The sequence below is a fragment of the Papio anubis genome, chromosome 15 (assembly GCF_008728515.1).
Source record: "Papio anubis isolate 15944 chromosome 15, Panubis1.0, whole genome shotgun sequence".
NCBI lineage: Eukaryota > Metazoa > Chordata > Mammalia > Primates > Cercopithecidae > Papio > Papio anubis.
Genome location: NC_044990.1, coordinates 73573702 through 73601618, shown reverse-complemented (window position 1 = coordinate 73601618; position 27917 = coordinate 73573702). Strand labels below are relative to the sequence as shown.

At 38.9% G+C, this 27917-nt stretch overlaps 1 protein-coding gene across 8 annotated transcripts in view; it reads left to right on the top strand.

The window, feature by feature from the left end:
• Window positions 1-27917, top strand: part of ABCC4 (ATP binding cassette subfamily C member 4) — a 291475-nt gene that overhangs the window by 192481 nt on the left and 71077 nt on the right. For 7 of the 8 annotated variants that reach the window (XM_031655600.1, XM_009192090.4, XM_009192089.4 and 4 more), the window contains one exon: window positions 2950-3029. In XM_031655600.1, the coding sequence (XP_031511460.1) occupies window positions 2950-3029 (80 nt within the window). Of the gene's footprint in view, window positions 1-2949; window positions 3030-5391; window positions 6554-27917 lie in introns of those variants that run through there. The other variant, XM_009192092.4, reaches the window with a different exon arrangement.

The window sequence follows — 27917 nt, the reverse complement described above, 5'->3', positions numbered from 1 at the left end:
TAGTTGAAGAGCTGCCCTGTCAAGAGAAATTCCGTTCACTTTGTATGATTGTAAGGGCAGAATCAGCAGCAATGGTTGGAAGTTCCCGGAAGGCAAGCTTTGGTTTAATGTAAGCAAGTCTTGTCTAACAGAACAGTCGGAAAATAGATTGGGTCCCCTCAGGAAACAGTGACTCCTCTTCCCTCGACATCCCTGGAGATGCTCCAGCAGGGACCACGTGTCATTTGGATGAAGAGGTGTGGCATGTGCATGCAGGGAATTTATCATAAGTGTTTGATTTGGAGACCTCTGGGGAAATGACTATGAGACTGTGAACTTGACATCACAGCTCTGATTATGACAGTCTACTGCGAAGCCAGATGAAAATATTCTGACCGGGTGCTGTGGCTCACGCCTGTCATCCCAGCACTTTGGGAGGCTGAGGTGGGCGGATCACCTGAGGTCAGGAGCTTGAGACCAGCCTGGCCAACATGGTGAAACCCTGTCTCTATTAAAAGTACAGAAATTAGCTGGGCATGGTGACATGTGCCTGGAATCCCAGCTACTCTGGAGGCTGAGGCAGGAAAATCGCTTGAACCTGGGAGGCGGAGGTTTCAGTGAGCTGAGATCTCCTCCAGCCTGGGCAACAGAGTGAGACTCCGTCTCAAAAAAAAGTTTAAAACAAGAAAATATTCTTTTTGCAAACACCAGTCTTTGAATTGTGTCTTAGAACAAGAAAGTAACTCTTGAACCTTCTAATCTTATACTTGCTACACTCAGATCATTGTTGATAAGCGTTTCTATTTCAGCTGATCTTTGACATTCAGTTCAGTTGTTGGCGTAGCTGTGTGAGGAGGTGGGCTTTCTCGGTTGTTTTTGTTTTCCTTGTATCTTTTGCTGTTTTCCAACCATGGGTCTCAGATTTTAACATTCTCCCAAATGGTCAAGATAAAGAGTTGGTTTTCACATACTCATCATTTATGTAGGCTTTTTTATCTTTTTTTCCTTCTTCTTTTCTTTTTTGTAGAGATGAGGTCTCGCTATGTTGCTTAGGCTGGTCTTGAACTCCTGGGCTCAAGCAGTCCTCCCACCTCTGCCTTCAGAAGTGCTGGGATTATAAATGTGAGCCCCATCCCTGGCCTATCTTTTTTTTTTTTTTTAATTTGAATATTGCTTTCAACTTATTAAAAGCTGAACTGTACTTGCAATGTTTCTGAATATTGCCTATGTTATAACATTGTTAACTTTTCCATTTAAGAAATAATTCATGTTTTAATTATGTCTTTAATTTTTTAGCTTATATTTTCCTTGTTCTGGTATTGATACATTGAGATGAGAAAAAATAACAAGAAAGATGACAAACAAAATCCATAAGAATCTGTAAGAAAAATGCTCGTCTGACTTTAATGTTTCTTAAGTACAGCTGATAAAATAATAGCCTGACCTCTCACCCTGCATACCGTGATCTGGCAGACAGCAGAAGGGCCCCCGGGAGCGGGTTGGAAATGCAGCCTCCAGCTCCTCCCCAGGGCCACTGCATCAGGACCTGCATTTGAAAAGTTGAGCTTCCTCTCGGGTGGCATGCTGCAGAACCTATGGGTCATAGTCATCGTCGCACCTTTTTGGTTTTGGTTTTTTAGCAGCCATGAAAAAGTACCTGGCATTGTGCCTGGGTTTTGTTTTTTGTTTTTTGTTTTTTTTTCTACAGGCATGAGCCCATTTAATCCCTAGGACAACCCTCTAAAGGAAGTGTTATTAGAGGCTCAGAAAAGTTGTCACTGGGCTTGCCAAAGGTGTCACTGAATGATGCTTTCTGGAGTCTGCGTGTCCAAAGCCTGAGACAGGAAAATTGAGGTGCAGCTCCAACTTGCACACCCTTTGCTTCCTGTGGCCAGCGGGATGCCTTGGGAGAACTGCAGAGGCTGCATTAGCCCCGGCAGTGGGAGGCAGCTCCGTCCCCAGCCTCTGACCATTCACGGTCCACTTGCGGCCTGGTATAAAGGCACCAGGACGAAGTCAATCCTGACAAACCCTAGGAGGCCGCACATCTCATCCGTAAGCAGGGCTTCCGGAAGCGTTGATTAGAAAAGAAGTTCAGAGGCCCAGACACTCACACTTCTCAGGGGTCACCTACAACCACATAGGCTATGGGTGTATAGCTTCTTTTTTTTTTTTTTTTTGAAGGAAATCATTTGAAAGAATAGATATTTATTAGAAACCAGGTTTGATCTGTTTCTGACGCTTTTATGACATACTGTTTTCTTGGATTCTACGTGACAGGGGAAATAAAGTCGATGCTGAGCAGTGATCTTCAATCATTAAATAATATTTCTGTTTTCCTGCATAATTTCCTCTTGTGTTCTTAGATAAGAATAAACCTGTTCTTGTCATACTGTTTGCACATCTGAAAATGACAACCTGTTTGCCAGTAGTAAACTCACAGCTTGGAAAATGATAGGATCCCAAGTTTCCCCAAAAATGTGAGGTACTATCAACCAGGCTGGGAAAAAAAAAATACAGAGGTTATCATTATATTTATATAAGAACATGCCACTTAGCAAAAGAAATGCTGATAAAGCAAAATTAGTGAAATAATTAGGATCAATTTGTGTACATTCATCTACCTACTTTGCACTTGGATTGCAGTCCTAGATTGGATCTTTAAAGGAGGGAACATTCTAGAACCCACCATCCCCTCCTGTTACTGTCACAAGATTTTTTTCCTTCATTCTTTTAAAATCAGGGCCACATTTCAACTCCCTGCCCGCTGCCATTTGATGATATTTTTGTTTCTCTTTAGGTATCATCCTATTTTCTTTTTCTTTACCACTGACATCGGTTTATTTCATATGAATGCGTAATATATTAAATACATATGTGTTTAAAATATTGTTTTGATTTGTTTGCGAATTGTTTCTCTTAAGGGTCTATCTGGGGAAATGAGTAATTTTTCATATCCTGTTCTTGCAGGAAGAATTTTAAATCGTTTCTCCAAAGACATTGGACACTTGGATGATTTACTGCCACTGACGGTTTTAGATTTCATCCAGGTAACGTTGAGAGTAACATCAGGATCTCAAATGGAAAACGGAAGTTCCTATTTTTTTAAGCCCTTTTCATGGGGGCTGGGGGTGGGACTCTCGGCCTGGCTGTGTGTAATGTTAACTTAATAAAAGGCCATGTTTGTAAAAGAAAGGTGCGGTTATAATTCAGAGGCTAAGTTGGCGTGAGTAATACCTTGTGTGTGGGAGTGGCTATACAGTCTTGTCGGGGTTAGTTTGAAGCAGCTTCATGCTTGGTAAGTGGCTCTCTGTCTGCCTCTAGGTATCTGGCATGGATTGTGCTTTACTGTGAACACATTTCATAATATAGAAACAATCACCTCTCACGGAAAGATAGCCTAGATTAACTAAATTATGCATTGTATTACCACAAAGGCAAATACTTAGGCACTTTTTTTTTTTTTTGGATAGAACCAGGTGTGGTTACTTACAAAGAAAAGATTAGTAATAATAAGGTGAAAATAATACTTTATTAACAAGGACAATAGAGAGCAGTTATTGCGGATACAAAGCCTTTAAAGGCAAGGGTATCTAAGCCAATTTGAGTACAGGATCAAAGTCAACTCAGAAAATGTCTTTTTTGTTTTCACACGTTGATTGCTCTAAGTCTTAAGCTGTCTTTAAAAAGGAAAAACCAACAATCCTACAGAAATACCTTCTGTAAAGCATTTCTTTTGTTTGTGAACTTGAGGCTCTAAAGAATAATGCTGGGTCATCTCCTCTCTCATCTCCTTATTCAGTACTCTTGCTCATGTGGTTTGGTTTTACTTTATTTTTTCCTGTTGTTTAATTTTGTCTGCTTGTCAGTGGTTCAAGCTGGGGCACTTTTTTTTTTTTCCCCAAGTGTTTATTTTGGAAATGCATCTATTAAAAGCTATACATATTCCAAAATCTCAGCTGCTGTGGCTAACACTTTATGAAATTTGAACCTCTTTGAGTTTTTCTAAGTGCCAACTTACAGTAGTTCTAATCATTAGGTGAATTTAAGGCCATTAAGTAGAAATACTACAGTTGGGGTCTGCAATTTTGGCTTGATCCTGTGGTCCCCCTACCCCTGCTTTTTTCTCAATGCTCAGATGCTTTAGATCTCCTCTGGAGCCACTGTTGTAAAAGGAACCAAAATTACTTAATTTGGAAAATTAGCTTTGTAAGAAAAGCCAGTCACAGGCTTGAAATGCTTATAGGAATTCCTGTTTGTCACACAGCAAGGCAGCAAAGGAGCATGTGACTGCAAACAGCATAGCCCGTGGGCGAAGGCATCCACTGTTTACTGAGGTGAAGTAAGCTGAGACTCACAGGTGGATTATTTTTACTGCAAACAAGGACCTCTGATTTTTTTTTTCTTTTGCAAACATTTTTAAAATGTGCCCTCCTGGGTTTAGCTATATTATTTATCCCTCAGACGCCGTCACTAGAACAGTTGCCCGGTTTTCACAGAATGCAGATGATTGTCTGTACACGTTTTGACAGGGATTGTTAATTACTTCGAGAAGATTTTGTGAAAGGTTCTGTTTCTTTGCAACTGCAAGCTAGGCAGAGGTTGAGTTTCCGAAGCTGGCTGGCCCACTATGTGCTTAGCAGAGTGAGCGGTCATAATTAGAATCCCTCGTGTGCTTTGTCTCACATATGGAGGCAGAGGAATGGATGCTACTTGATGTCAATGTAAAACATTTCTTAGCAGCATGAGGAGGGAAAATTCTAGTCTCGTTGTACTTCTATTTAACCAGAGAGACAAGGGCATTTTTTATTATCCACTCACATAACCTTGGTAAACTTAACATTGTGGTATCTTACTGGCCCCAATTAGCTGATTTCTTGAATCTACAGCAGAGGTTAAATCCTAATGTTATTGTCTCCAAGAAAGGAGTTTTATCTAAAGGATAACTCAGTTATCAATTATGATAAAGATCTATTGTCACTTGTTTTGTTTGCAGGTGTCTTTAATAAGGCCTCCCATAATCCCTTCAGGAAGAAATATTTTCTCCTTTTAAAAATAGTATTAGCTAAATATAAAAGCTCTGGTCCCTGCCATTGTTGTTGATTCTTTGAGGGACATTTCCCAACATTCATTGTTTAAATGGTTGTCAGGAGGAATCAAGTGAAACGTGGTAAACAATGCCGTAACTGGTTCATCTTACTTTGTGTGCCGAGCCTTTCTGCTGGGGATTTGCATTCGATGAGTGGGCTTTTGACTGAGGTATCGCCAGGATCATTTTGAAGTATTTGGGCCTGTTGCTATATTAGGAAGTGAAAATTTTTTATTAAAGCCACACACCCAAAAAAATGCATTTAACCTGCCCTCAAATAAAGGCCAACAAAAATCTAAATGTAATTTTTTTTTTTTTTTAAGTTGCCTAGGCCTCTGTAAGGATGAAAGCAGCCCAGTGATGTTCTGGGACTCTTAATGGAATCATGTAAACTTAAAATAAACACTATTATGGTAAGCACATAGAATGAAAACTAATTTTCCAAATCAAATACATTATATTCAATTCATTTTCCCCAATCAACCAAATGTTTAAAACCTGTTAGTTATAACAGCAATCTTCTGGAAATTAATTAGAAGCCTATTAGCTCTGCTAGCTGAGCCGAATGAAGGGGGTTGCTCAGTACATTTCTAAGTAGTCTCCTGAATTAAAGCAAAGCAAGGTCAAAATGACAGTTAGCTTTGTTCACCTCATGGCTTTGCTTGAAGTCGTTGATCTTTTTGGGGGGAAGGAGGGGGGTGTTTTGTTTTGCAAAGGAAATTTTGTCTACTTTGACTCACTTCTGTGATAAATTTTTAAAATTAATTTCTAGTACCAGTCGGGTGAGCCATACAGGGAGCATGATCTTATCTGTGTGAATAGTAGCCTTCTCCATTGCATGGGCATCTGAAATGAAGTTGACTTTTAGGCCTCTTGTCTACCACATCAATTCTTCTACAGGGTTTATTTAGCCCCTTTCAAAATTCAGATAGTAGGAAATTTCCTGGATGACTTTGTGTTTAATGTCATTAGCAAAACGTGCTTCGAACGTCAGGGCCCTGGGTTTTGATGGCTCTCATCAGGTTCAGTGGGTGATAATCACAGTGACTAGCAGTTCCTCCTACGCCCAGAGAAACTCACAGAAAGTGGGCCCTTAACCCAGCAGCTGAGATTGACTGAAACAATTGAGTTTAAAAAAACTGGGAATTTCTTTGTCAAGATGTTACCCTTGGTGTTACCTAGCTGACTGATCGACAGGGGAACTACATATCTTCAGTACCAACTACGGATGGTATTCCTGAGCCAGAAAGAACTTTGGCAGGATGTATAGTAACAAACAGAATGAAGATTAAAATCCACAGAAAAGTTAGGTATCTTCATGAAGAGGTAGTTGAAACTTTGCACTTACCAGAAGGTTCAGGCTAAGACTGCTGAGTTGTTATTCTTACTAAAGCTGAGATTTAAAATCAAATAGCTATAGAAATAAATAATGTAGTTGCATTTATCCATGTGACTTTTTTTTTTTGAGATGGTCTCACTCTGTTACCCAGGCTGGAGTGCAATGGTATGATCTCAGCTCACTGCAACCTTCGCCCCCACACCAGGTTCAAACGATTCTCATGCCTCAGCCTCTGAGTAGCTGTGATTACAGATGACCACCACCACTCTAAGCTCATTTTGTATTTTTAGTAGAGACAGGGGTTTGCCATGTTGCTCAGGCTGGTCTCGAACTCCTAACCTCAGGTGATCCACCCACCTCGGCCTCCCAAAGTAATGGGATTACAGGCATGAGCCACTGCACCCGGCCTCATGTGACCTTTTTAATCCAGAGCATTCATGTTTGATTACGTTTTCTGTATGATGGTGATCGTTTTATTGGTTTTATAAGTAGGAGTCTGGAACTGTAGACCATTGGGTCCGAACTGAACTGTTTCCAATTGAGTTTGCCAAAGACTGGAGGGGTAGATCTGAGAGGAGAACCCTCTGCTTGTGGCTCGATGTCTAGAATGTAGGCTCTGTAGAAGCAAGTCTGAAACCATGCACAGATTTTATTACTCCCCTGATGAAATTGCTAAGCTAAGGAAATTCTGGTTTACATGTGACCAGATTTGCTGGCCAGATAGAGGCAATTAACCTAACTTTGATTTTTGGGCTTCAATAAAATATTTGTATTTGCGAGTTTTCATTTGTTTTTATATAGTTAGCTGTTGGCATTCATTGCCAATGGGGAACAGTGACACCAGTAATTTAAAAGTGGGTGTCATTTGCTGTCCTGTAGTAAGGGAAGAAACCCAAAGGGGTAGTGGGTACTGTGTCACTTTGGAACTCAGATTGGCTCAGGTGTGCAACAGTAGTGAATAAAGAAGGGTGAGATTTTTGATGAGGCCTTTTGAAAGGTAAACCAGAATTAAGGAAAGTTTTTGAATATATCATAAGATATAAATATATCACTGGAAATAAATAACTTATAGAATACAAATGAACAGTCTGCAAGTTACCTCAGGGTTGCCATGGGCTAATCAGATAATTTAGCCAAGGCTGGCAGTGCATATCTGGCTTATAAAGGGTTGTTCAAACATGTTTTTCTTGTTTGCTTTTTCAAAAATTGTAACAGCTTTGAACATCTACAATATTTCTAAAGCCAAGTCATTTATGAACATAGAATGGCTCTTCACAGGTTAAAACTGAATAGCTTGTTTTCATAAAGAATTGAAATACAAATAGCATAAAGATCTTCATCTAGAACTCACATTCTTTGAATAGGAATTTGGCATTCAAACAGAATATGTTTGCATAAATCAACAAACAAAAACAGAGGTGATAGTCAACATTCACATTTTAAAGTGCTTGATTACTTCCTTTTTTTTTCCCCGGGGGTGGGGGGGGGGTTCTTTTTTTTTCTTTTGAGATAGAGTCTTGCTCTGTCGCCCAGGCTGGAGTGCAGTGGCGCAATCTCAGCTTGCTGCAGCCTCCACCTCCTGGGTTTAAGCAATTCTCATGCCTCAGCTTCCCGAGTAGCTGGGACTACAGGTGTGTACTGCCATGGCCAGCTAAGTTTTGTATTTTTAGTAGAGACGGGGTTTCACCATTTTGCCCAGGCTGGTCTCTAACTTCTGACCTCAAGTGATCCTCCTGCCTCAGCCTCCCAAAGTGCTGGGATTACAGGTGTGAGCCACCACGCCCAGCCAGAAGTGCTTGATTACTTCCTAATATCAGCACCAATGCCAGTATCATGAATCTCTTCTTCCATTTTCTTAAAATAATAATTGGATTAATAGGTACCCTATCTGTAATAATTGTGTTAATAATATCTTACTAGCATTTTAGTTAGAAATTTAATATTAATGATTTGGAATCAGTAGTTTTCAACAATTTTAATAATACAAATTTATTTATAGTATTTAATGGGCAGATATGGTGTTTTGTGACTATATTTACAACTAGATGTATTTGGGAATATCTCAGAGTTTCTCCCAAAAGGAAAACATTGCTATTACAAATATGTGACTTGTGAAAAGAATTTGTAATTCTTTTCAATATATCTTTTTTTTTTTTTTTTTTTTTGGAGACAGTCTTGCTCTATCACCCAGGCTGGAGTGCAGTGGTGCAATCTTGACTCACTGTAACCTCCGCCTCCTGGGTTCAAGCAATTCTCTTGCCTCAGCCTCCTGAGTAGCTGAGATGACAGGCACCTACCACCATGCCTAGCTAATTTTTGTATTTTTGGTAGAGATAGGGTTTCGCCATGTTGGCCAGGCTGGTCTCGAACTCCTAACCTCAAGTGATCTGCCTGTCTTGGCCTCCAAAAGTGCTGGGATTACAGGTGCGAGCCACTGCGACTGACCAATATGTCTCATTCTTATTACATGTCTTCCTTTTTATTTTCTTCCCACCAGCTTTTTATTGAGCTCCTCCTGTATGCTGAGTATGCAGAGGTGGAAAAGATAGCGCCTTTATCTTCATCCACCTGAGAAGTATTTATTGAGTGTCTCGGTGTACTAGGCCCCATGCTGGGCTTGGAGATAGGGGACTAAGTGAAATTGAATTCCCTTCTTCTCTGAGTTTACTCTATTGGGAGGGACAGATAGAAAGCATTACCATGCCATGTGATAAGACTTACAATAGAAGGGATGCTGTAGGAGAGAATGGTTAAGGTCTCAGCACAAGACCAATTTCCAATCCTAGCTCTTTCGCTTTAAGTTCAATTATGGCTTCCTCCAAGACTGGCCATGCAATACCTAATGCTACAGTGGGGCCTCGAACCCTCTTCTCACAGTGCAGCCATATGTTAGAATAAATATCTGAATAGACTTGTTTTGCTTTGCCTCCCTTTGATTTGTGGCTGCAAGGGACATACAGAGAGCAAAATTCAAATTTTCTGGTCCTTAAATCTAATCTCTCTTTAAATTTTGGAGAGAAACTATGTGCATGCTAGACTGTTGGCACCCGTGTGTGTGTGTATGTTTGCACACCTGTGGCTCACCCTCAAATGTACCCTCCTAATTCTTCATCCTTTAAGGACCAGAGAAAGTCTCTCTTTCCCATTAGTGACGCTTTTCTTTACCACTCTATTCTGTAATAAAACAATCTCTAGGTCCTATGAAAAAGAAGAGATCATATAACACCAGGCTGAGCACTGCTCTGAGCATATTTCACTTGCTCCATCTCATTTAAACCTCACTCATAGTCAGTGAACCAATCAATATTTCTTGGACACCTCCTGTATGCCAAGTACTTTTCCAGGATCTAGAGCATGGAGCAGTGAACCAGATATCAGCTTCCAGGAATTGGCATTCTAGTGCAGGAGGTCGATAGTAAACAGACCAATAAACATAAATAATCTAAGTTAGTATAGTTCTAGTGTGTTCAGCAAAGTAAAGTGTTTGCTAATGACTGGAACAGCATGGTCAAGGAGGAGGTGACGTTGAGTTTGAAAAATAAGGAAACAGCCATGCAAAGAAGATACAGGCGCAGGTTGAGGGAGGGGCACATTGTATGGAGGAGGAACAGGTTCCAGGTCTCCAGAAGGGAACAAAGTGGCATTTCCACAGGAAGAGAGATGCCAAGCATGAGCAGGGTACCTGTAGTCCCAGTTACTTGGGAGGCTGAGGCAGGAGAATCACTTGAACCCGGGTTGCAGTGAGCCAAAATCGCACCACTGCACTGCAGCCTAGGCAACACACTGTCTCACAAAAAATAGAAAATAGGTTTAACAGGCTCACGGTTCCACATGGCTGGGGAGGCCTCACATAGTGGAAGGCAAAGGAGGAGCAAAGGCATGTCTTAAATGGTGGCAGGCAAGAGAACATGTTCAAGGGAACTGCTCTTTATAAAACCATCAGATCTCATGAGACTTATTCACTGTCATGTGAATACCATGGGAAAAACCCAACCCCATGATTCAGTTACCTCCCACTGGGTCCCTCCCACAACATGTAAGGATTATGGGAACCACAGTTCAAGATGAGATTTGGGTGGGGACACAGCCAAACCATATCTATCACTAGGTCTCTAATAATAGATTGTTTTGTCATCTAGTGCCCACCCATCTCCCTCTAGAAAGTTATATGATGCCATTTAATATGAGCCTATGATATTTTAGATATAAACCTTTCAGAAATTGTGGTACTAGCCTTTTTTTCTTATGCCCTGTGTTTTTAGAATTAAAGGTAGACAGACTTAGTTTCCTTTCCCCAAAATTCTTTTAGACATTTTGAGTGTTCTGTTAAGATTCTCAACTGTGGAGACTACTCATTTAAAGAACTTTCTTCCTGGTTTTGTGATAAACCTGGTCTCAAACCCAGGTATCAGAGAAATTGTGACTGTTTTTTAGATATGAGCATCGGGAAGCTCAGGAGAGAGAGGACACTAGATTTTCTTTTCTTTCTTTCTTTTTTTTGAGACAGGGTCTCGCTCTGTCGCCCAGGCTGGAGTGCAGGGGTGTGATCTCTGCTCACTGCAACCTTCGCCTCCCAGGTTCAAGCAATTCTCCCATCTCAGCCTCCTCCGCAGTAGCTGGGACAACAGGTGTGTACTACCACGCCTGGCTAATTTTATTTTTTGTAGGTATTTGGTAGAGACGGGATTTCACCATGTTGGCCAGGCTGGTCTCGAACTCCTGACCTCAGGTGATCCACCCACCTCAGCCTCCCAAGGTGCTGGGATTACAGGATTGAGTCACCACGCCCAGCCTATGTCTTCACCTACAGTATTTTGATGCACCTTTGTTCAGGTTGTGACATATATAGCTCTGTGGTAATACTGTGTAAACAAGGAAGAAGAATTAACTGTGGCAAAAGCAAATGTACATTTCTCCAGTTAGTGTTAAAAAATAACTTTGCATTAAAACATTGTAACAACTGGTGATTCTACATTGTACTAATATTATTCATTGGAAGTGCATTCTTTATAGAAAGTTACATAAGTATACTAAAGAGTTAAATTTAAATACTATAAATATATACACTACACAGCATAAATATTTTATTTTTGTGAAATAAAAACACCTTGTGGTTTAATTAAATGGAATGTTTCTACCGCAATTTATACTTTGAATACTCTAGTTTCTTTTGTTTTTATTTTGTTTTTGGAGAGGAGTTTCACTCCTTGTCGCACAGGCTGGAGTGCAATGGTGCCATCTCGGCTCACTGCAGCTTCTGTCCCCTGTTACAAGGCCGAGGCGGGTGGATCACTTGAGGTCAGGAGTTTGAGACCAGCCTGGCCAACATGTGGAAACCCCATCTCTACTAAAAATACAAAAATTAGCTGGACATGGTGGCAGGCACCTGTAATCCCAGCTACGTGGGGGGCTGAGGCAGGGAGAATTGCTTGAATCCAGGAGACAGTGGTTGCAGTGAACCGAGATTGTGCCATTGCACTCCACACAGAGCGAGACTCCATCTAAAAAAAAAAAGTGACTAGATATCACTTATAAGTAAGTAAATAACTTCAAAGTATAATGTAGGGGCCAGGTGTGGTGGCCCATGCCTGTAATCCCAGAACTTTGGGAGGCTGAAACGAGAGAATTGGTCAAGGACAGGAGTTCAAAACCAGCCTGGGCAACATAGTGAGACCCGCCTTCTCTATAAAAATAGTAAAAGACTTTGCCAGAGATGGTGTCTCATGGCTGTAGTCCTAGCAACTTGGGAGGCCGACCTGGGAAGAACTCTTGAACCCAGGAGTTTGAGACCAGCCTGAGCATTATGGTGAGACCCCATCTCTAGAAAAAATAAAACAATTAGCTAGGTGTAGTGGTGTGTGCCTGTAGTCCCAGCTACTCTGGAGGCTGAGTCAGGAAGATCCCTTGAGCCCAGAAGTTCGAGGTTGCAGTAAGCCACAATTGTGCCACTGCACTCCAGCCTGAGCAACAGAGCCAGACCCAGACTCAAAAGAATGAAAAAATAGTAATAAAAATGTTCAAGTGTAGTGTAGGATGGAATGGAAGAGCCTTGGAATCATCCTTCTTAAGTTTGACTCCCAGCTCCACCACTTACTTTCTCTTTCCTCACAAAGCCACATGCTACATCTCTGTAAAATGGAGAAAATCCTACCTATTCCATGAGGGTTATTGTGAGGTCACAATATTGACCTCACAATATTGAAATGAAGTCATTTCCATAACATTCTTAGCATAACATCTAAGCTCTCTAAATAAAAGGTAGTTATGTTTAAAATACCACGTATATTTTTAAGTAGCAGAAATAGCCTGACAATGACATTGTGCTGCATTAAGGTAATTGTCAGACAGTTACCAGATCCATCAATATCAGGACATGAGTTTGTATTCCAGATATTAGGTTTATTATCCCTGAAGGCTTTAATGGCTGTTTTCTCTTTTGGAATCACAGTATCAAAATCAGTTGTTTTCAGAATAAACCAGTGAGCACTAAATCTCTCATAGTAATGTAATTTTCATAATATTCCTGAAACTTCCTTGGCCCTTGATAACATTAAGTATGGAGTCTTGAGTTATCTAGACTTCTGCTAGCTAAAATCTTTGCCTGTAGGAAGTCTTCGTACTACAAAAAACAAATGAAAAATGAAGGTAGGATGCAGAGATTGGATTCAGGCATTTTAATTTTTTTCTGTTTAAATTTGGGAGTGCTCTGAGTATGCTAACTTGCACACAGCTGCCCTCAGCAAACTACTGTAATTTATTGAGGTACACTGAATTGCAAAACCTTTCTTCCCTACACACCCCTCATCTAAAAAAAAAAAAAAAAAAAAAATCAGCAGCTTGACTGAGCTTAAATAACTGACTTTTCATATCCTTTCATGCAACACAAAGGACTAATCCTGGGGCTACTTGAGCCACCAATGCAGGCAGCAGTGGAGACCACCACTGAATGTGCCGGTCCCTCCTCCCACAAACAAAACACGTCGACTGCAGCTTTATGGAGTGAAATGCCCAAGAAAAAGAAAATGTGAAGGAGGTGTCCTCAGTCATTTCTTCCCTCGGGGGGTAGGAGGGCAGGATGAGGGGAGGGAGAAAAAGCTGCTGCATCTGGATGTGAAGAACAAAGCCATCCTAAGACTTGAGTATAATAGGTTGGGTCACTCGCTTTTATAGAAGCAAAAGAGTGGAACTGCCTTGACTTGTCTCAGTGCCACTGACCCTTGCATTTCATTGTGTAGAGATGTCAGGGAAAGTGTGTAGAAAGCACACTGAACAATGACTTTGTCATTTTGAGATTTCTGAGGTTTGTTCACCCCTTCCCCCAACTCCTACCCTCAAATCCCCATTGGACAAAAGAGATCGTTAGTTAGGTCGCCTTGCCCTCATTTGAAAGATCTCTGTTTTACTGACTCTTTTAAAAGTAAACTCATCCATTTTAACTGAATCACAGCGTTTTCATGCTTTCAAAGTCAACAAAAGAGTTTTAGTCAGTGCATTTATAAGGATGGACTAGTCTGTGAAAATGCCAGCCCTAGAGATAATGATTCATGCCAACTGCCACATTAAAGTGGATTTCCTTGTTAATAGACAGGGCAGTTGATGACATGAGTTACTGGAAATATTTGCCAACCCTTGAACCCTGGATTTCGGAGATCAGGATGATAGGATCCACACAGGCCCACTCTAGCAATTCCTTTACCTTTTCTTTTTTGATGAAAGATGCAATGGTTGGGTTTTTTCCAGTGTGATAGCACATGTAGAAAACAGTACTGTCACCATTAGCGTGCTGACAGTTAATCACTGGGGACCCTCCCAGGCTTTCAGGCTGGCAACCAGTGTTCCAGTTTTTCCTAGCATGTGTGCTCCAATGATAATGTGTTTGTAGTTTAACAAGAAGCTAATTAAGACCTAAAGAAAAAAATTAAGAATCTCAGTTTTATCAAGTCTGGTGGTATTCAGCAGAGCGTAGAACTTTCCATTCTGGCATATTGGATGATGTCCATTGCAAAACAATAGTGGCCATTCATGGTGCTTTCTCTTCTTGTCATCTCGCCTCCTTAGTAATGATAAAATGGACACTTATTACCCGGGAGAGGAAAATGGCTAAATGTTTACTTAATTGAGGACCTTTAAATTCTCTCTATGCTATTCGTGATTGATTGCATTCATTTTGTCTGTATGCCTACTGAGTTTTCTTGATAAGAGGAACAAAAAAAGGTTTGGACTGGAGAACTTGCCTCAGTTTTATTAAAATCTTGCAGTCACTGTTTTATATATGGATCTATCACTTCCATCTGATGTGGGGCATGGGTAAGTGTAATCTCTTCTACTTGTGAGTTTCGTGACTCACTTGTTTTCTTTCAGCCCTTTCCCTGGGTTCATTGACTTAGTGTTCTCTGTCATTTGCTTTGAGTCATGAAGCTGATAGTGCCGCTTGAGCATCTCAGCAAAGGGCCAGCCCACTATGGGACATGTGTCAAACATGGATCAGGAGCCATTTTTGTTCCAGGGCACACAGACTAGTTACCATTAGTTCTCACATTTGCCCTCTTCCCCACCCTCAGGGCACCTGAGGAGATCATCTCTTAGCGTTATGGTTGTGTATTGATACACTGCCCAACCTCTGCCTGAACATGGCCAAAAGGATGGGAATGGAATTCTAGTGTCATATTGTTTTTTACCCTATCAATATTTTTATTGAGGTATAGTTTATATACAATAAAATAAACAGTTTTTTTTAGGTTGAATTTTACTAATGGTGTACATTCCGGTCTCCATCCTCTAAAACAAGCTGTAGAGCATTTCCATCTCCTCAGGAAGTCTCCTTTGCCCCTCTGTAGTCAATTTTCACCTCTTCCAGATTTCTGTCAACATCAATTCGTTTTCCTGTTCTTGAACTACATATAAATGGAACCAATAATTTTTCTGTGACTGGATTCTTTTGTTCACCATGTTTTTGAGTTCTGTGTATGTTTCAGTGGTTCATTTCTTTGTTTTTTTTCTGAGTGATATTTCATTGTATGATGACATCAACATTTATTTATCTACTCTTTGATTAATGGATATTTGAGTTGTTGCCAGTTTTTAGCAATGAATGTTCTTATAGAAGTGTTTATGGGTACGCTATGTATGTTTTCATTCATCTTGGATAAAATTCATAGGAGTGGAATTGCTGGGTTTATAAAGTTCACTTTAAAAACCAAAAATCAAACTATGACAAGGATTTTTGTAATGGTTCTACTATTTTACACACGCAGCAGCAATATGTGAGCATTCTAGTTGCTCCACGTCCTTGCCAACATTTAGTATGATCAGTCTTTTTGTTTTTATTCTTTTTAGTAGGGTATAGATGAACCATTTGCATTGCCTTGATGATTAATATTGAGCTTTTTTCATACAGGCTAATTGGCCATTCATGTGTCTTATTTTCTGAAATACTGGTTCAGATCTCCTGCCAACTTTTTAAAACATTATTTTTAAAAATCTTGTTGATTTTTTAGGAGTTTTTAATATACATAAGTGTATTTATGTATGTTTAATACTAGGCATTTGTGAATATTTCCTGTTTTGCTAAGTGTGATTTTTAATACATTTGCTTATTTTGTCTTCACTGGAGAACTTTTTGCATGAAACTGTTCATAATCTCACATTTGTCCATTTAATGTCTTTATAATCTATAGTGAAATTTCTTCTTTTATTCCTGACACTGATAATTTGTTTCTGTCAATCATTTTAGCTTGGAGTTTATCAATTTTGATTTTTTTTCAGTGAATTCATGTTTGATTTTGTAATTTTCTCTGTAGTTGGTAGATTTTCTATTTCATTAATTTCTTGTATTTTTTTAAGTTACACTGATTTAATGTATCTTTTTCTCTAGCTTTTTAAGATTGAACATTAATCTGTTGGTTTTCATTTGTTTCATAATATATGCATTTAAAATTATACTTTCTCTTGATTTTGATATGTTGTGTTTTCATTATCTTCAGTTCAGAGTATTTATGAGTTGGCTCTTTTTTTTTTTTTTTTTTCTTTTTTTTTTCTTTTTTGAGACAGTATCTCACTCTGTTGCCCAGGCTGGAGTGCAGTGGTGCAATCTCGGCTCACTGCCACCTCCACCTCCCAGGTTCAAGCATTTCTTGTGCTTCAGCCTCCCGAGTAGCTGGGATTACAGGTGCACGTCACCACGCCCAACTAGTTTGTGTATTTTTAGTAGAGATGGGGTTTCACCATTTTGCCCAGGCTGGTCTTGAACTCCTGGCCTCAAGTGAGCCTCCCACCTCAGCCTCTAAAAGTGCTTGGATTACAGACGCAAGACACTGTACCCGGCTCATGAGTTGACTTTCTGATGTAATATTTTAGTAATGAGTTATTATGGAGTATATAACTTCATTTCTAAAGATTTAGGGATTAAAAAAAAAACCTTACTGTTACTGATTTCTAATTAACTTGGTTGTAATTCGATAACATATTCTGTAATATTTCTAACCTTTGAAATGTATTGAGACTTCTTTGATGGCCCAACATTTACTTTACTTTGGTAAAGGTCCCCTGTGTACTTGAAAAAAAAAAAAAAAGAATGTATATTCTGTAGCTGTGGAGTATAGAGTTCTAAAAATGACAGGTCAAGTTGGCTTATAATATCTGAATCTTCAGTATCTTTACTGAATTTTTGTCCACTGTTCTATCATTTACTAAGAAGAGGGTGTTTTTGCATGGTCTCTCTCTCTCTGTGTATTTACAGTCTTTGTTGTAAGCAGCATCTAATTGGGTCTGGCTTTTTAAATGCTCAGCTGACATTCTCTGTCATTTTATGTGGAGTTTTATCCGTGTACATTTAATGTAATTATAGATATGGTTGGTTTTAAGTCTACCATCTTGATATTTGTCTTCTATTAGTTTCATATGTTCTTTTCCTTCTTTTGAGTGAACAGAATATATTTTCTTATCTCATTTTATCTTTTCTGTCACATTTTTAGCTCTACCTCTTTATGTTATTGTTTTTAGTGGTTGCTCTAGAGTTTACATATGCATTTAAGTTTATTGCAATCTATTTTCAAATAATTTCCTACCAAATTTGCAAACAATAGAATAATCTTACTATTATATAATTTATTTCTCCTATTCTTTGGGCTTATGTTGTCATATTGTTTACTTCTGCATATGCTATAAACTTCATGATATACTGTGTCCGTTTTGCTTTAAATAACCAATGGTCTTTTAAAGAAATTTATACATATGTATGCATGTATGTACATACATATTATAGAAAATTGTGTTTTATATTTATTCACATATTTGTCCTTTCCAGTGCTCTTTATTTCTTTCTGAAGTCTGGGCTTCCATCTGGTATCATTTTCCTTAAGCCTGAAGAACTTCTTTTCAGGATGGTCTGCTGGAAACCTTCTCCTAGCTTTTGCCCATCTGAACACGTCTTTATTTCAACTTCATTTTTAATGATCTTTTCAACAGATGGAAGATTCTAGATTGACTTTTTTTTTTCTTTTTTTCCCTTTTCTTGGCATTGTACATATATCACATCGTTGTCTTTTCCCTTCATTGTTTCTGATGAGCAACCATCATTATATAAGCTTGTTGCACTATACACTATGTCTCTTTTCATGGCTGCTTTTTAAAACAATTTCCTCTTTGTCTTTGAGTTTTAGCTGTTTGACTAGATGTGTCTAGTATCCTTCTTGGGGTTAATGAGCTTCTTCAATATATGGGTTGGTATTTTTATTTAATTTTGGAAAATTATGAGTCTTTATGTTTTGATACACTTGTCTTTTCTTTCTCTTTTAACTCCTTAACTTCTGGGACTGAAAATGATAGTATGTTAGACTGTTTGGTGTAGCTCCAAGATCTGGGGTGTTGCATTCCAGTCTTTTAGTCTTTTTTATTTTTGTCTTTCATTTGGATAATTTGTATTGCTCTGTCTTTAGGGTCATTGATTCTTTCTCTTATCCCAGTCTGCTGCCAGCCCATTGAATGTTTTTTTTTTTTCATTCATAGAGATGGGATCTCGCTATGTTGTCCCAGCTGGTCTCAAACTCCTAGTCTCAAGCAATCCTCCTCCCTCCTCAAGCAAACCTCAGTGCTGGGATTATAGGCATGAGCCACTGTACCTGGCCAAATGTGGTTTTTTTGATATTCAATTTTTTGTTTATAGAATTTCCATTTGGTTTGCTCTTATAGTTTTCATCTTTTTTATGTTTATTGACCAGTTGAATATCATTTGGATAAGCACCTATTTAAGTGTCTTAACAATTGTTCTATTGAGTACTCTGGGTTTTTGTTTTGTTTTTCTTACTTATTTGTAGAATTGTTTATATATTCTGAATTGAAGATACCTTCTTCTGTACTAGTGCTTATCTTTTCAGTCCTGTAATATTGTGTTTTCATAAACATACTTATCAATCTTTTCCTTTATGGTTATTGATTTTTGTGTTCTGTTTAAAAAAATGTGTATCTATTTCAGTGTGTTATTTATTTATTTATTAGTTTTCCATACGTTACTGGGGTACAGGTGGTATTTGGTTACATGACTAAACTGTTGAGTGGTGATTTGTGAGATTTTGATGCACCCATCAGCCGAGCAATATCACTGCACCATATTTGTAGTCTTTTATCCCTCGCCCTCCTCCCACTCTTCCCCCTAAACCCCCAAAGTCCATTGTATTATTCTTATGACTTTGCATCCTCATAGCTTAGCTCCCACATATCAATGAGAACATACAATGTTTGGTTTTCCATTCCTGAGTTACTTCACTTAGAATTATAGTCTCCAGTCTCATCCAGGTCACTGCAAATGCTGTCAATTCATTCCTTTTTATGGTTGAGGAGTATTCCATCATATATGTATACACATACATATATATTTACACATACACACACACACACACACACACACATCTCTCTCTCACAGTTTCTGTATCCACTCATTGATTGATCGGCATTTGGGTTGGTTCCACGATTTTGCAATTGTGAATTGTGCTGCTATAAACATGCATGTGTTAGGTATCTTTTTCAAATAATGACTTCTTTTCCTCTAGGTAGATACCCAGTAGTGGGATTGCTGGATCAAATGGTAGTTCTACTTTTAGTTCTTTTTTTTTTTTTTGAGACGGTGTCACCCTTTGTCATCCAGGCTGGAGTGCAGTGGCGCGATCTCGGCTCACTGCAAGCTCTGCCTCCCGGGTTCATGCCATTCTCCTGCCCCAGCCTCCCGAGTAGCTGGGACTACAGGCGCCCGCCACCACACCCGGCTCATTTTTTGTATTTTTAGTAGAGATGGGGTTTCACCGTGTTAGCCAGGATGGTCTTGATCTCCTGACCTCGTGATCCGCCCGCCTTGGCCTCCCAAAGTGCTGGAATTACAGGCATGAGCCACCGCGCCCAGCCTACTTTTAGTTCTTTAAGGAATTTCCACAGTTTCCTTAGCGGCTGTACTAGTTTACATTCCCACCAGCAGTGTAGAAGTGTTCCCTGATCACTGCATCTATGCCAGCATCTACTGTTTTTTGATTATGGCCATTCTTGCAGAAGCAAGGTGGTATCACATTATGGTTTTGATTTGCATTTCCCTAATCATTAGTGATAGTGAGCATTTTTAAAATATATTTGTTGGCCATTTGTATATCTTCTTTTGAGAATTTTCTATTCATGTCCATAGTCCACTTTCTGATGGAATTGTTTGTTTTTTTCTTACTGATTTGTTCAAATTCATTGTAGACTCTGGATATTACTCCTTTGTCAGATGTATATAGATTATGAAGATTTTCTCCCATTCTGTGTATTGTCTCTTTACTCTGCTGAATGTGCCTTTTGTGGTGCAAAAGCTCTGTAGTTTAATTAAGTCCCAACTATTTATCTTTGTTTTTATTGCATTTGCTTTTGGGTTCTTAGTCATGAAATCCTTGCCTAAACCAATGTCTGGAAAGGTTTTTCCAATGTTATCTTCTAGAATTTTTATAGTTTCCAGGTCTTAGATTTAAGTCTCTAATCCATCTTGGGTTGATTTTTGTAGAAAGTGAGAGATAAGGATCCAGTTTCATTCTTCTACATGTGGCTAGCCAGTTATCCCGGCACCATTTGTTGAAAAGGGTATCCTTTCCCCACTTTATGATTTTGTTTGCTTTGCCAAAGATCAGTTGGTGGTAAGTATTTGGGTTCTCTATTCTGTTCCATTGGTCTGTGTGCCTATTTTTATACCAGAACCATGCTGTTTTGGTGACTATGGCTTTATAGTACAGTTTGAAAGCAGGTAGTGTGATGCCTCCAGATTTGTTCTGTTTGCTTAGACTTGCTTTGGCTATGCGGTGTCTTTTTTGGTTCCATATGAATTTTAGAATTTCTTTTTTTTAATTCTGTGCAGAATGATGGTGGTATTTTGATGGGGATTGCATTGAATATGCAGATTGCTTTTGGCAGTATGGTCGTTTTCACAATATTAATTCTATCCATCCATGAGCATGAGATGTATTTCCATTTATTTGTGTTGTCTGTGTCTATTTCTTCGAGCAGTGTTTTGTAGTTTTCCTTGTAGAGGTCTTTTGATTCCTTGGTTAGGTATATTCCTAAGTATTTTATTTTATTTTATTTTTTGCAGCTATTGTAAAAGTGATTTAGTTCCTGATTTGAGTATCTACTTGGTTCCTGTTGGTGTATAGAAGAGCTACTGATTTGTGTACATTAATCTTGTATCTGGAAACTTTGCTGAATTCTTTTATCAGTTCTAGAAGCTGTCTGGAGGAGTCTTTAGGGTTTCCAAGGTAAACGACAGTTTGACTTCCTCTTTACCAATTTGGATGCCCTTTATTTCTTTCTCTTGTCTGAGTGATCTGGCCAGGACTTCCAGTACTATGTTGAAGAGGAGTGGTAAGAGTGGGCATCCTTGTCTTGTTCCAGTTTTCAGAGGAAATGCTTTAAACTTTCCCCCATTCAGTGTTATGTTGGCTGTGGGTTTGTCATAGATGGCTTTTATTACAGTGAAGCATGTCCCTTGTGTGGCGATTTTGCTGAGAGTTTTAAAGGGATGCTGGATTTTGTTAAATGCTTTTTCTGCATCTATTGAGATTGTCATGTGATTTTTGGTTTTAATTCTGTTTACGTAGTGTATCACATTTATTGACTTGCATATGTTAAACCATCCCTGCATCCCTGGTATGAAACCCACTTGATCATGGTGGGTTATCTTTTTGATATGTTGTTGGATTCGGTTAATGAGTATTTTTTAAGGATTTTAGCATCTATGTTCATCAAGGATATCGGTCTGCAGTGTTCTCTTTTGGTTATGTCCTTTCCTTGTTTTGGTATTATGGTGATGCTGGCTTCATAGAATGAATTAGGGAGAGTTCCTTCTTCCTCTATCTTGTGGAATAGTGTCCAAAGAACTGGTACAAATTCTTCTTTGAATGTCTGGTAGAATTCTGCTGTAAATCTGTCTGGTCTTGGACTTTTTTTTTTGTTGGTAATTTTTAAATTACCATTTCAATCTTGCAGCTTGTTATTGGTCTGTTCAGGATATCTAATTCTTCCTGATTTAACCTAGGAGGGTTGCATTTTTCCGGGAATGTATCCATCTCTTCTAGGTTTTCTAGTTTATGTGCATAAAGGTGTTCATAGTATCCTTGAATGATCTCTTGTATTTCAGTGGTGTCAGTTAATTTTTCTCTCTTCCTTTCTTGGTTAATCTTGCTAATGGTCTATCAATTTTATTTACCTTTTCAAAAAACCAGCTTTTTGTTTTATTTATCTTTTGTATTTTGTTGTTGTTGTTGTTGCATTTCATTTAGTTCTGCTCGGATCTTGGTTATTTTCTTTCTTCTCCTGGGTTTGCGTTTGGTTTGTTCCTGTTTCTCTGGTTCCTTGAAGTGTGACCTTAGAATGTCAGTTTGTGCTCTTTTGGTTTTTTCAATGCAGGTGTTTAAGGCTATGAACTTTCCTCTTAGCACTGCCTTTGCTGTATTCCAGAGGTTTTGATAGGTTGTGTCATTATGGTCATTCAGTTTGAAATCGTTTTAAATTTCCATCTTGATTTCATTTTTGACCCAATCCTCATTCAGGAGCAGGTTATTTAATTTCCGTGTATTTGCATGGTTTAGAAGATTCCTTTTGGAGTTGAATCATATGGTCTATCTTGGAGAAAGTTCCATGTGCTATGGAATAGAATGTGTATTCTGCAGTTGTTGGATGAAATGTTCTGTTTATGTCTGTTAAGTCCATTTTTTTCCAAGGTATAGTTTAAATCCATTGTTTCTTTGTTGACTTTTTGTCTTGATGATCTGTCTAGTGCTATCAGTGAAGTATTGAAGTCCCCCCCATTACTGTGTTGCTGTCTATCTTATTTCTTAATTCTATTAGTAATTGTTTTATAAATTTGAGAGCTCTAGTGTTAGGTGCATATATGTTTAAGATTGTGATATTTTCCTTTTGGACAAGGCCTTTTACCATTAGATAATGTCCCTCTTCATCTCTTTGAATGGCTGTTGCTTTAAAGTTTGTTTTGTCTGATAGGAGAATAGCTACCCCTGCTTGCGTTTGGTATCCATTTGCATGAAATCCTTTCTCTACCCCTTTACCTTAAGTTTCTGTGAGTCCTTATGCGTTAGGTGAGTCTCCTGAAGTCAGCAGATAGTTGGTTGGTGAGTTTTTATCCATTCTGCAGTTCTGTATCTTTTAAGCAGAGCATTTAGGCAATTTACATTCAATGTTAGTGTTGAGATGTGAGGTACTGTTGTACTCATCATGCTGTTTATTGCCTGTGTACTTTGTGTTTTTGTTTTGTTTTGTTTTTGTTTTTGCTTTTTAACTTGTATTTTTGTTTTATAGGTCCTGTGTGATTTATGCTCTAAAGAGGTTCTGTTTCAATGCATTTCCAGGATTTGTTTCAAGATTTAGAGCTCCTTTTAGCAGTTCTTGTAGTGGTGGCTTGGTAGTAGTGAATTCTCTTAGCATTTGTTTGTTTGAAAAAGACTGTATCTTTCTTTCATATATGAAGCTTACTTTCTCTGGATACAAAATTCTTGGTTGATAATTGTTTTGTTTGAGGAGGCTGAAGATAGGGCCCCAATCCCTTCTAGCTTGTAAGGTTTCGGCTGAGAAATCTGCTGTTAATTTGATAGGTTTTCCTTTACATGTTACCTGGTGCTTCTGTCTCACAGCTCTTAAGATTCTTTCTTTGGTCTTACCTTTGGGAAACCTGATGACAAGGCACCTAGGTGATTATTTTTTTTCAACGAATTTCCCAGGTGTTCTGTGTGCTTCTTGTATTTGGATGTCTAGGTCTCCAGCAAGGCTGGAGAAGTTTTCCTCGATTATTTGCCCAAATATGTTTTCCAAGCTTTTAGAATTCTCTTCTTCCTCAGGAACACTGGTTATTCTTAGGCTTGGTTGTTTAACATAATCCCAGACTTCTTGGAGGTTTTGTTCGTATTTTCTTATTCTTTTTTCATTGTATTTGTTGGATTGGGTTAATTAGAAGACCTTGTCTTTGAGTTCTTCCTTCTACTACTTGTTTCTTCTTCTTTCTTCTACTTATTCAATTCTATTACTGAGACTTTCCAGAGCATTTTGCATTTCTATAAGTGTGTCCAGTGTCTCCAGAGTTTTTGATTTTTTTTTAAGCTGTCTATTTCTTTGACTATATCTCCCTTTACATCTTATATCATTTGTTGGATTTCCTTGCATTGTGCTTTGCCTTTCTCTGTTGCCTCCCTGATTAGCTTAATAACTAACCTCCTAAATTCTTTTTCAGGTAAATCAGGGATTTCTTCTCAATTTGGATCCATTGCTGGTGAACTAGGGTGATTTTGGGGGCTGTTAAAGAGCCTTATTTTGTCACATTATCAGAGTGGGTTTTCTGCTTCCTTCTCATTTGGGTAGGCTCTGTCAGAGGGAAGGTCTTGGGCTGAAGGCTGTTGTTCAGATCCTTTTGTCCCACAGAGTGTTCCCTTGATATAGTATTCTCCCCTTTTTGGTGTGGATATGGCTTCCTGTGAGCCAAACTGTGGTGATTGTTGTCTCTCTTCTGGGTCTAGCCACCCAGTGAGTCTGCCTGGTTCCAGATTGGCAGTAGGGGTTGTCTGCACAGAGTCTTGTGATGTGAACTTCACAGAGACCTCTGTGGGTCTCTCAGCCATGGATACCAGTGCCTGTTCTGTTGGAAGTGGTAGGGGGGTGCAATGGACTCCATGACGGTTCTTAGCTTTGGTTTAATGCTCTATTTTTGTACTGGTTGGCCTCCTGTCAGAAGGTAGCACTTCCCGGAGAGCATCAGCTATGGTAGTATGACAAGGAACCAGCAGTGCACAGGACCCTAAGACTCCCAGGATTATATGCCCTTTGTCTTCCACTACCAGGAGGCGTAGGGAAGGACCATCAGGTGTGGGACAGGGCTAGGCATGTCTGAGCTCAGACTCTCCTCTGGTGGGACTTGCTGCAGAGTGTTTGGGGTGTCTCCCAGGTCCTGCAGTAGCAGTCCACTTCCTTCAAACGGTCTGTGGCTCCTTTTGGGATTACTGGTTTGTTCTTGCAGTCAATCTGGAGCTAAAGTTCACAATGCGAGCCTCCGCACACTGCTCCGTCAGTCCGAGTCAGAGCTGCAATCTAGTCCTGCCTCTCGTCTGCCATGATCCCACCTTTTGGGACTGGCTTTTTCTTTTCTTTTCTTTTCTTTTTTCTTTTTGAGACAGAGTCTCACTGTCACCCAGGCTGGAGTGCAGTGGCATGACCTCAGCTCACTGCAGCCTTCCTCTCCCAGGTTCAAGCCCCGGTGTCTTCTTGCCACTATTTATATAATCATGTGGTTCTTCCTGTTTCATTAACCTGATAAATAGCATTCATTGATTAATTGTCAGATCTTAACTCAGGCTTGCATTACTGGTGTAAACACAGCTTATAAAGTATAATTATTTTTTATGTTCTTAGATTCAATGTATTTAGTATGTTATTTAGTGTGTGTTTTTTTTCTTTTTTTCTTTTTCACCCAAGCTGGAGTGCAGTGGTGTGATCTAGGCTTCTGGTTTCAAGTGATTCTCCTGCCTCAGCCTCCCAGGTAGCTGGGATTACAGGTGCCTGCCACCACGCCTGGCTAATTTTTGTACTTTTAGTAGAGACAGGGTTTCGCCATGTTGGCCAGGCTGGTCTCAAACTCCTGACCCTGTGATCCGCCCTCTTCGGCCTCCCAAAGTGCTGGGATTACAGATATGAGCCACTGTGCCCGGCCTTAGTGTTCTTAAAACAGTTTTGTTTATAATTTTCCCTTCTTTGGTTTTTATATCAGGATAATGCTGGATTTCAGTTCTCTGGAAGAATTTGATAAAACTTGTGCAAAATCATCTTGTGACCCATCTTTGTTTTTTCTGTGGGAAATTTTTGTGTTGTGGATTCATATTCTTAAATTCAATAATAGAATTATTCAGATTTAGGTTTTTTATTATGTCAGTCTTTGCCCATCATTTTTCCAGAAATTTGCCTTTTACATCAAAATTTTTAATTTATTTATTGGAACAGTGTTTATTATATATTCTTTTTAATGCCTATAGTACCTCTTCTGTTATTCCCTGTTAATTCATGATAATGATAATTTTCCTCTCTTTTTTTCTTAATTAGTCTTTTCGAAGTTTATTGATTTCATCAGTTTTTTTATATAATGAGGCTTTGGGTTTGTTGATTTTTCTCCTTCAAATTAATTTTCTATTTAACCATTTTCTCCTTCTTTCTAATTTCCATTTTTCTCAGATTTTAATTTATTATGCTACTATTTTTCTATCTTTGTAAGGTATATTTTTAGATCCTTTTAGCCTCTCTTTAAAAAAAAAAAAAAACAGTTTGAAGGAATAATTTTACTTGTAAACAGCATTAGTTGCAGTCCTGAAATTTTAATATTACTAGGTTTTCATTTTCTTTTATTTGAAAAGTTTCTAATTTCATTGTAATTTCTTTGAAACAGGTGTTATATAGAAGTATATTGCTGAATTCCTAACATTTCTAGTTACATTTCTAATTACATTGATTTCTTGTTAAACCCACTTATGTCAGAATATGTTCTGTATAATTTTTGTCTCTTGAAGTTTGCTGATACTTGCTTTATGGCATAATAAAGATGCACTTGAAAAGTGTGTATGATGCAGTTATTGGCTATAGTATTGTAGCCTTTAGGTCATCATTAGGTCAAGTTTATTAACCATGTTTTCAAATTTTCTCTATCGATTTTTATGTGCTTGTTATATCAGTTATTAAGATAAGTGGGTTAAAACTTATATTTATTTCTACTTTTATATGCCTTTTTTTTTAAGGTGTTTATTTTTAAGGTAGCATATAGATGGACTTCAGCCTTGAATTTCATAATAAACATTAACATGGAAAAAATGTACAAAGGAAACCATCTATTAGTGAGGTATACTGACCACAAAGGAAGGAGGAGGTGCACCACATTGCTGTAATGCCTCACACCATTCACTCTTCATTGGAATTAGCTGGGACTCAGGATTAAGCACTAACTGAAGTCCGACACAGGTACCAGCGCTGGATGTGAAAAGATCAGATCAGTGTATTAGCGATGAAAGGAGTGATTAATGTATCCCAAGGGAAGGACAAGCTTAGAAAAGCTTAGAGAATGTTTGTTTAGACCTTGTCATACACAGAAGACATACCAACACTCCATAAAGTTCTGATATAAAGGCATTCACTGGGTTGGATGAGGTCAAACAAACAAACAAACAAAAACAGGTAATAAAGTAGAGATCTCCCCAGGTGGGACCTGGGAACCAGAGTTGACCTCTGAACTCCCTGAGGCAGGTGAGGTGCTACAGTAGCACATAATTTACATCTGCTGACTTAGTGCTGATGCTGTCAGTATTTGGGTTTAGGAGCTTACATTTAAGTGTCTTCCATATTGTCCCTTTTGCTTCTATTCATCCTGTAATTGAAGGTAATGATAATGACTTGACAGAATTACATTTTTATTTCTTAATATTCTTGTAGGTTTGTATACCCTGTTCATAATTTTAGTAGCTCCAGAAGAAATCCTGTATTAGCCAGGAGCACAACCTGTTATGTTAGTCATTTTATTGAGAAGTGGTTTCTTTTTTTTTTTTTCGAGACAGAGTCTTGCTCTGTCACCCAGGCTGGGGTGCAGTGGCATGATCTCGGCTCACTGCAACCTCCGCCTCCCGGGTTCAAGTGTTTCTCCTGCCTCGGCCTCGCAAGTAGCTGGGACTGCAGGAATGCACCACCACATCCAGCTAGTGTTTTGTGTTTTTAGTAGAGATGGGGTCTTGCCATGTTGCCCAGGCTGGTGTCGAGCTCAGGTAATCTGCTTGCCTTGGCCTCCCGGAGTGATAGGATTACAGGCGTGAGCCACCACACCTGGCCAGTTTTTTGTTTATTTATTTGTTTTTTGTTTTAGTCTCATGTGTTCCCAAAATAAATAAGTAGAAGAATTTCTTCTGCCACCATATCAGTAAACACCTTACTGATCAAAAATTAGCTGGCAATTTTTTTCTCTGTAAATTG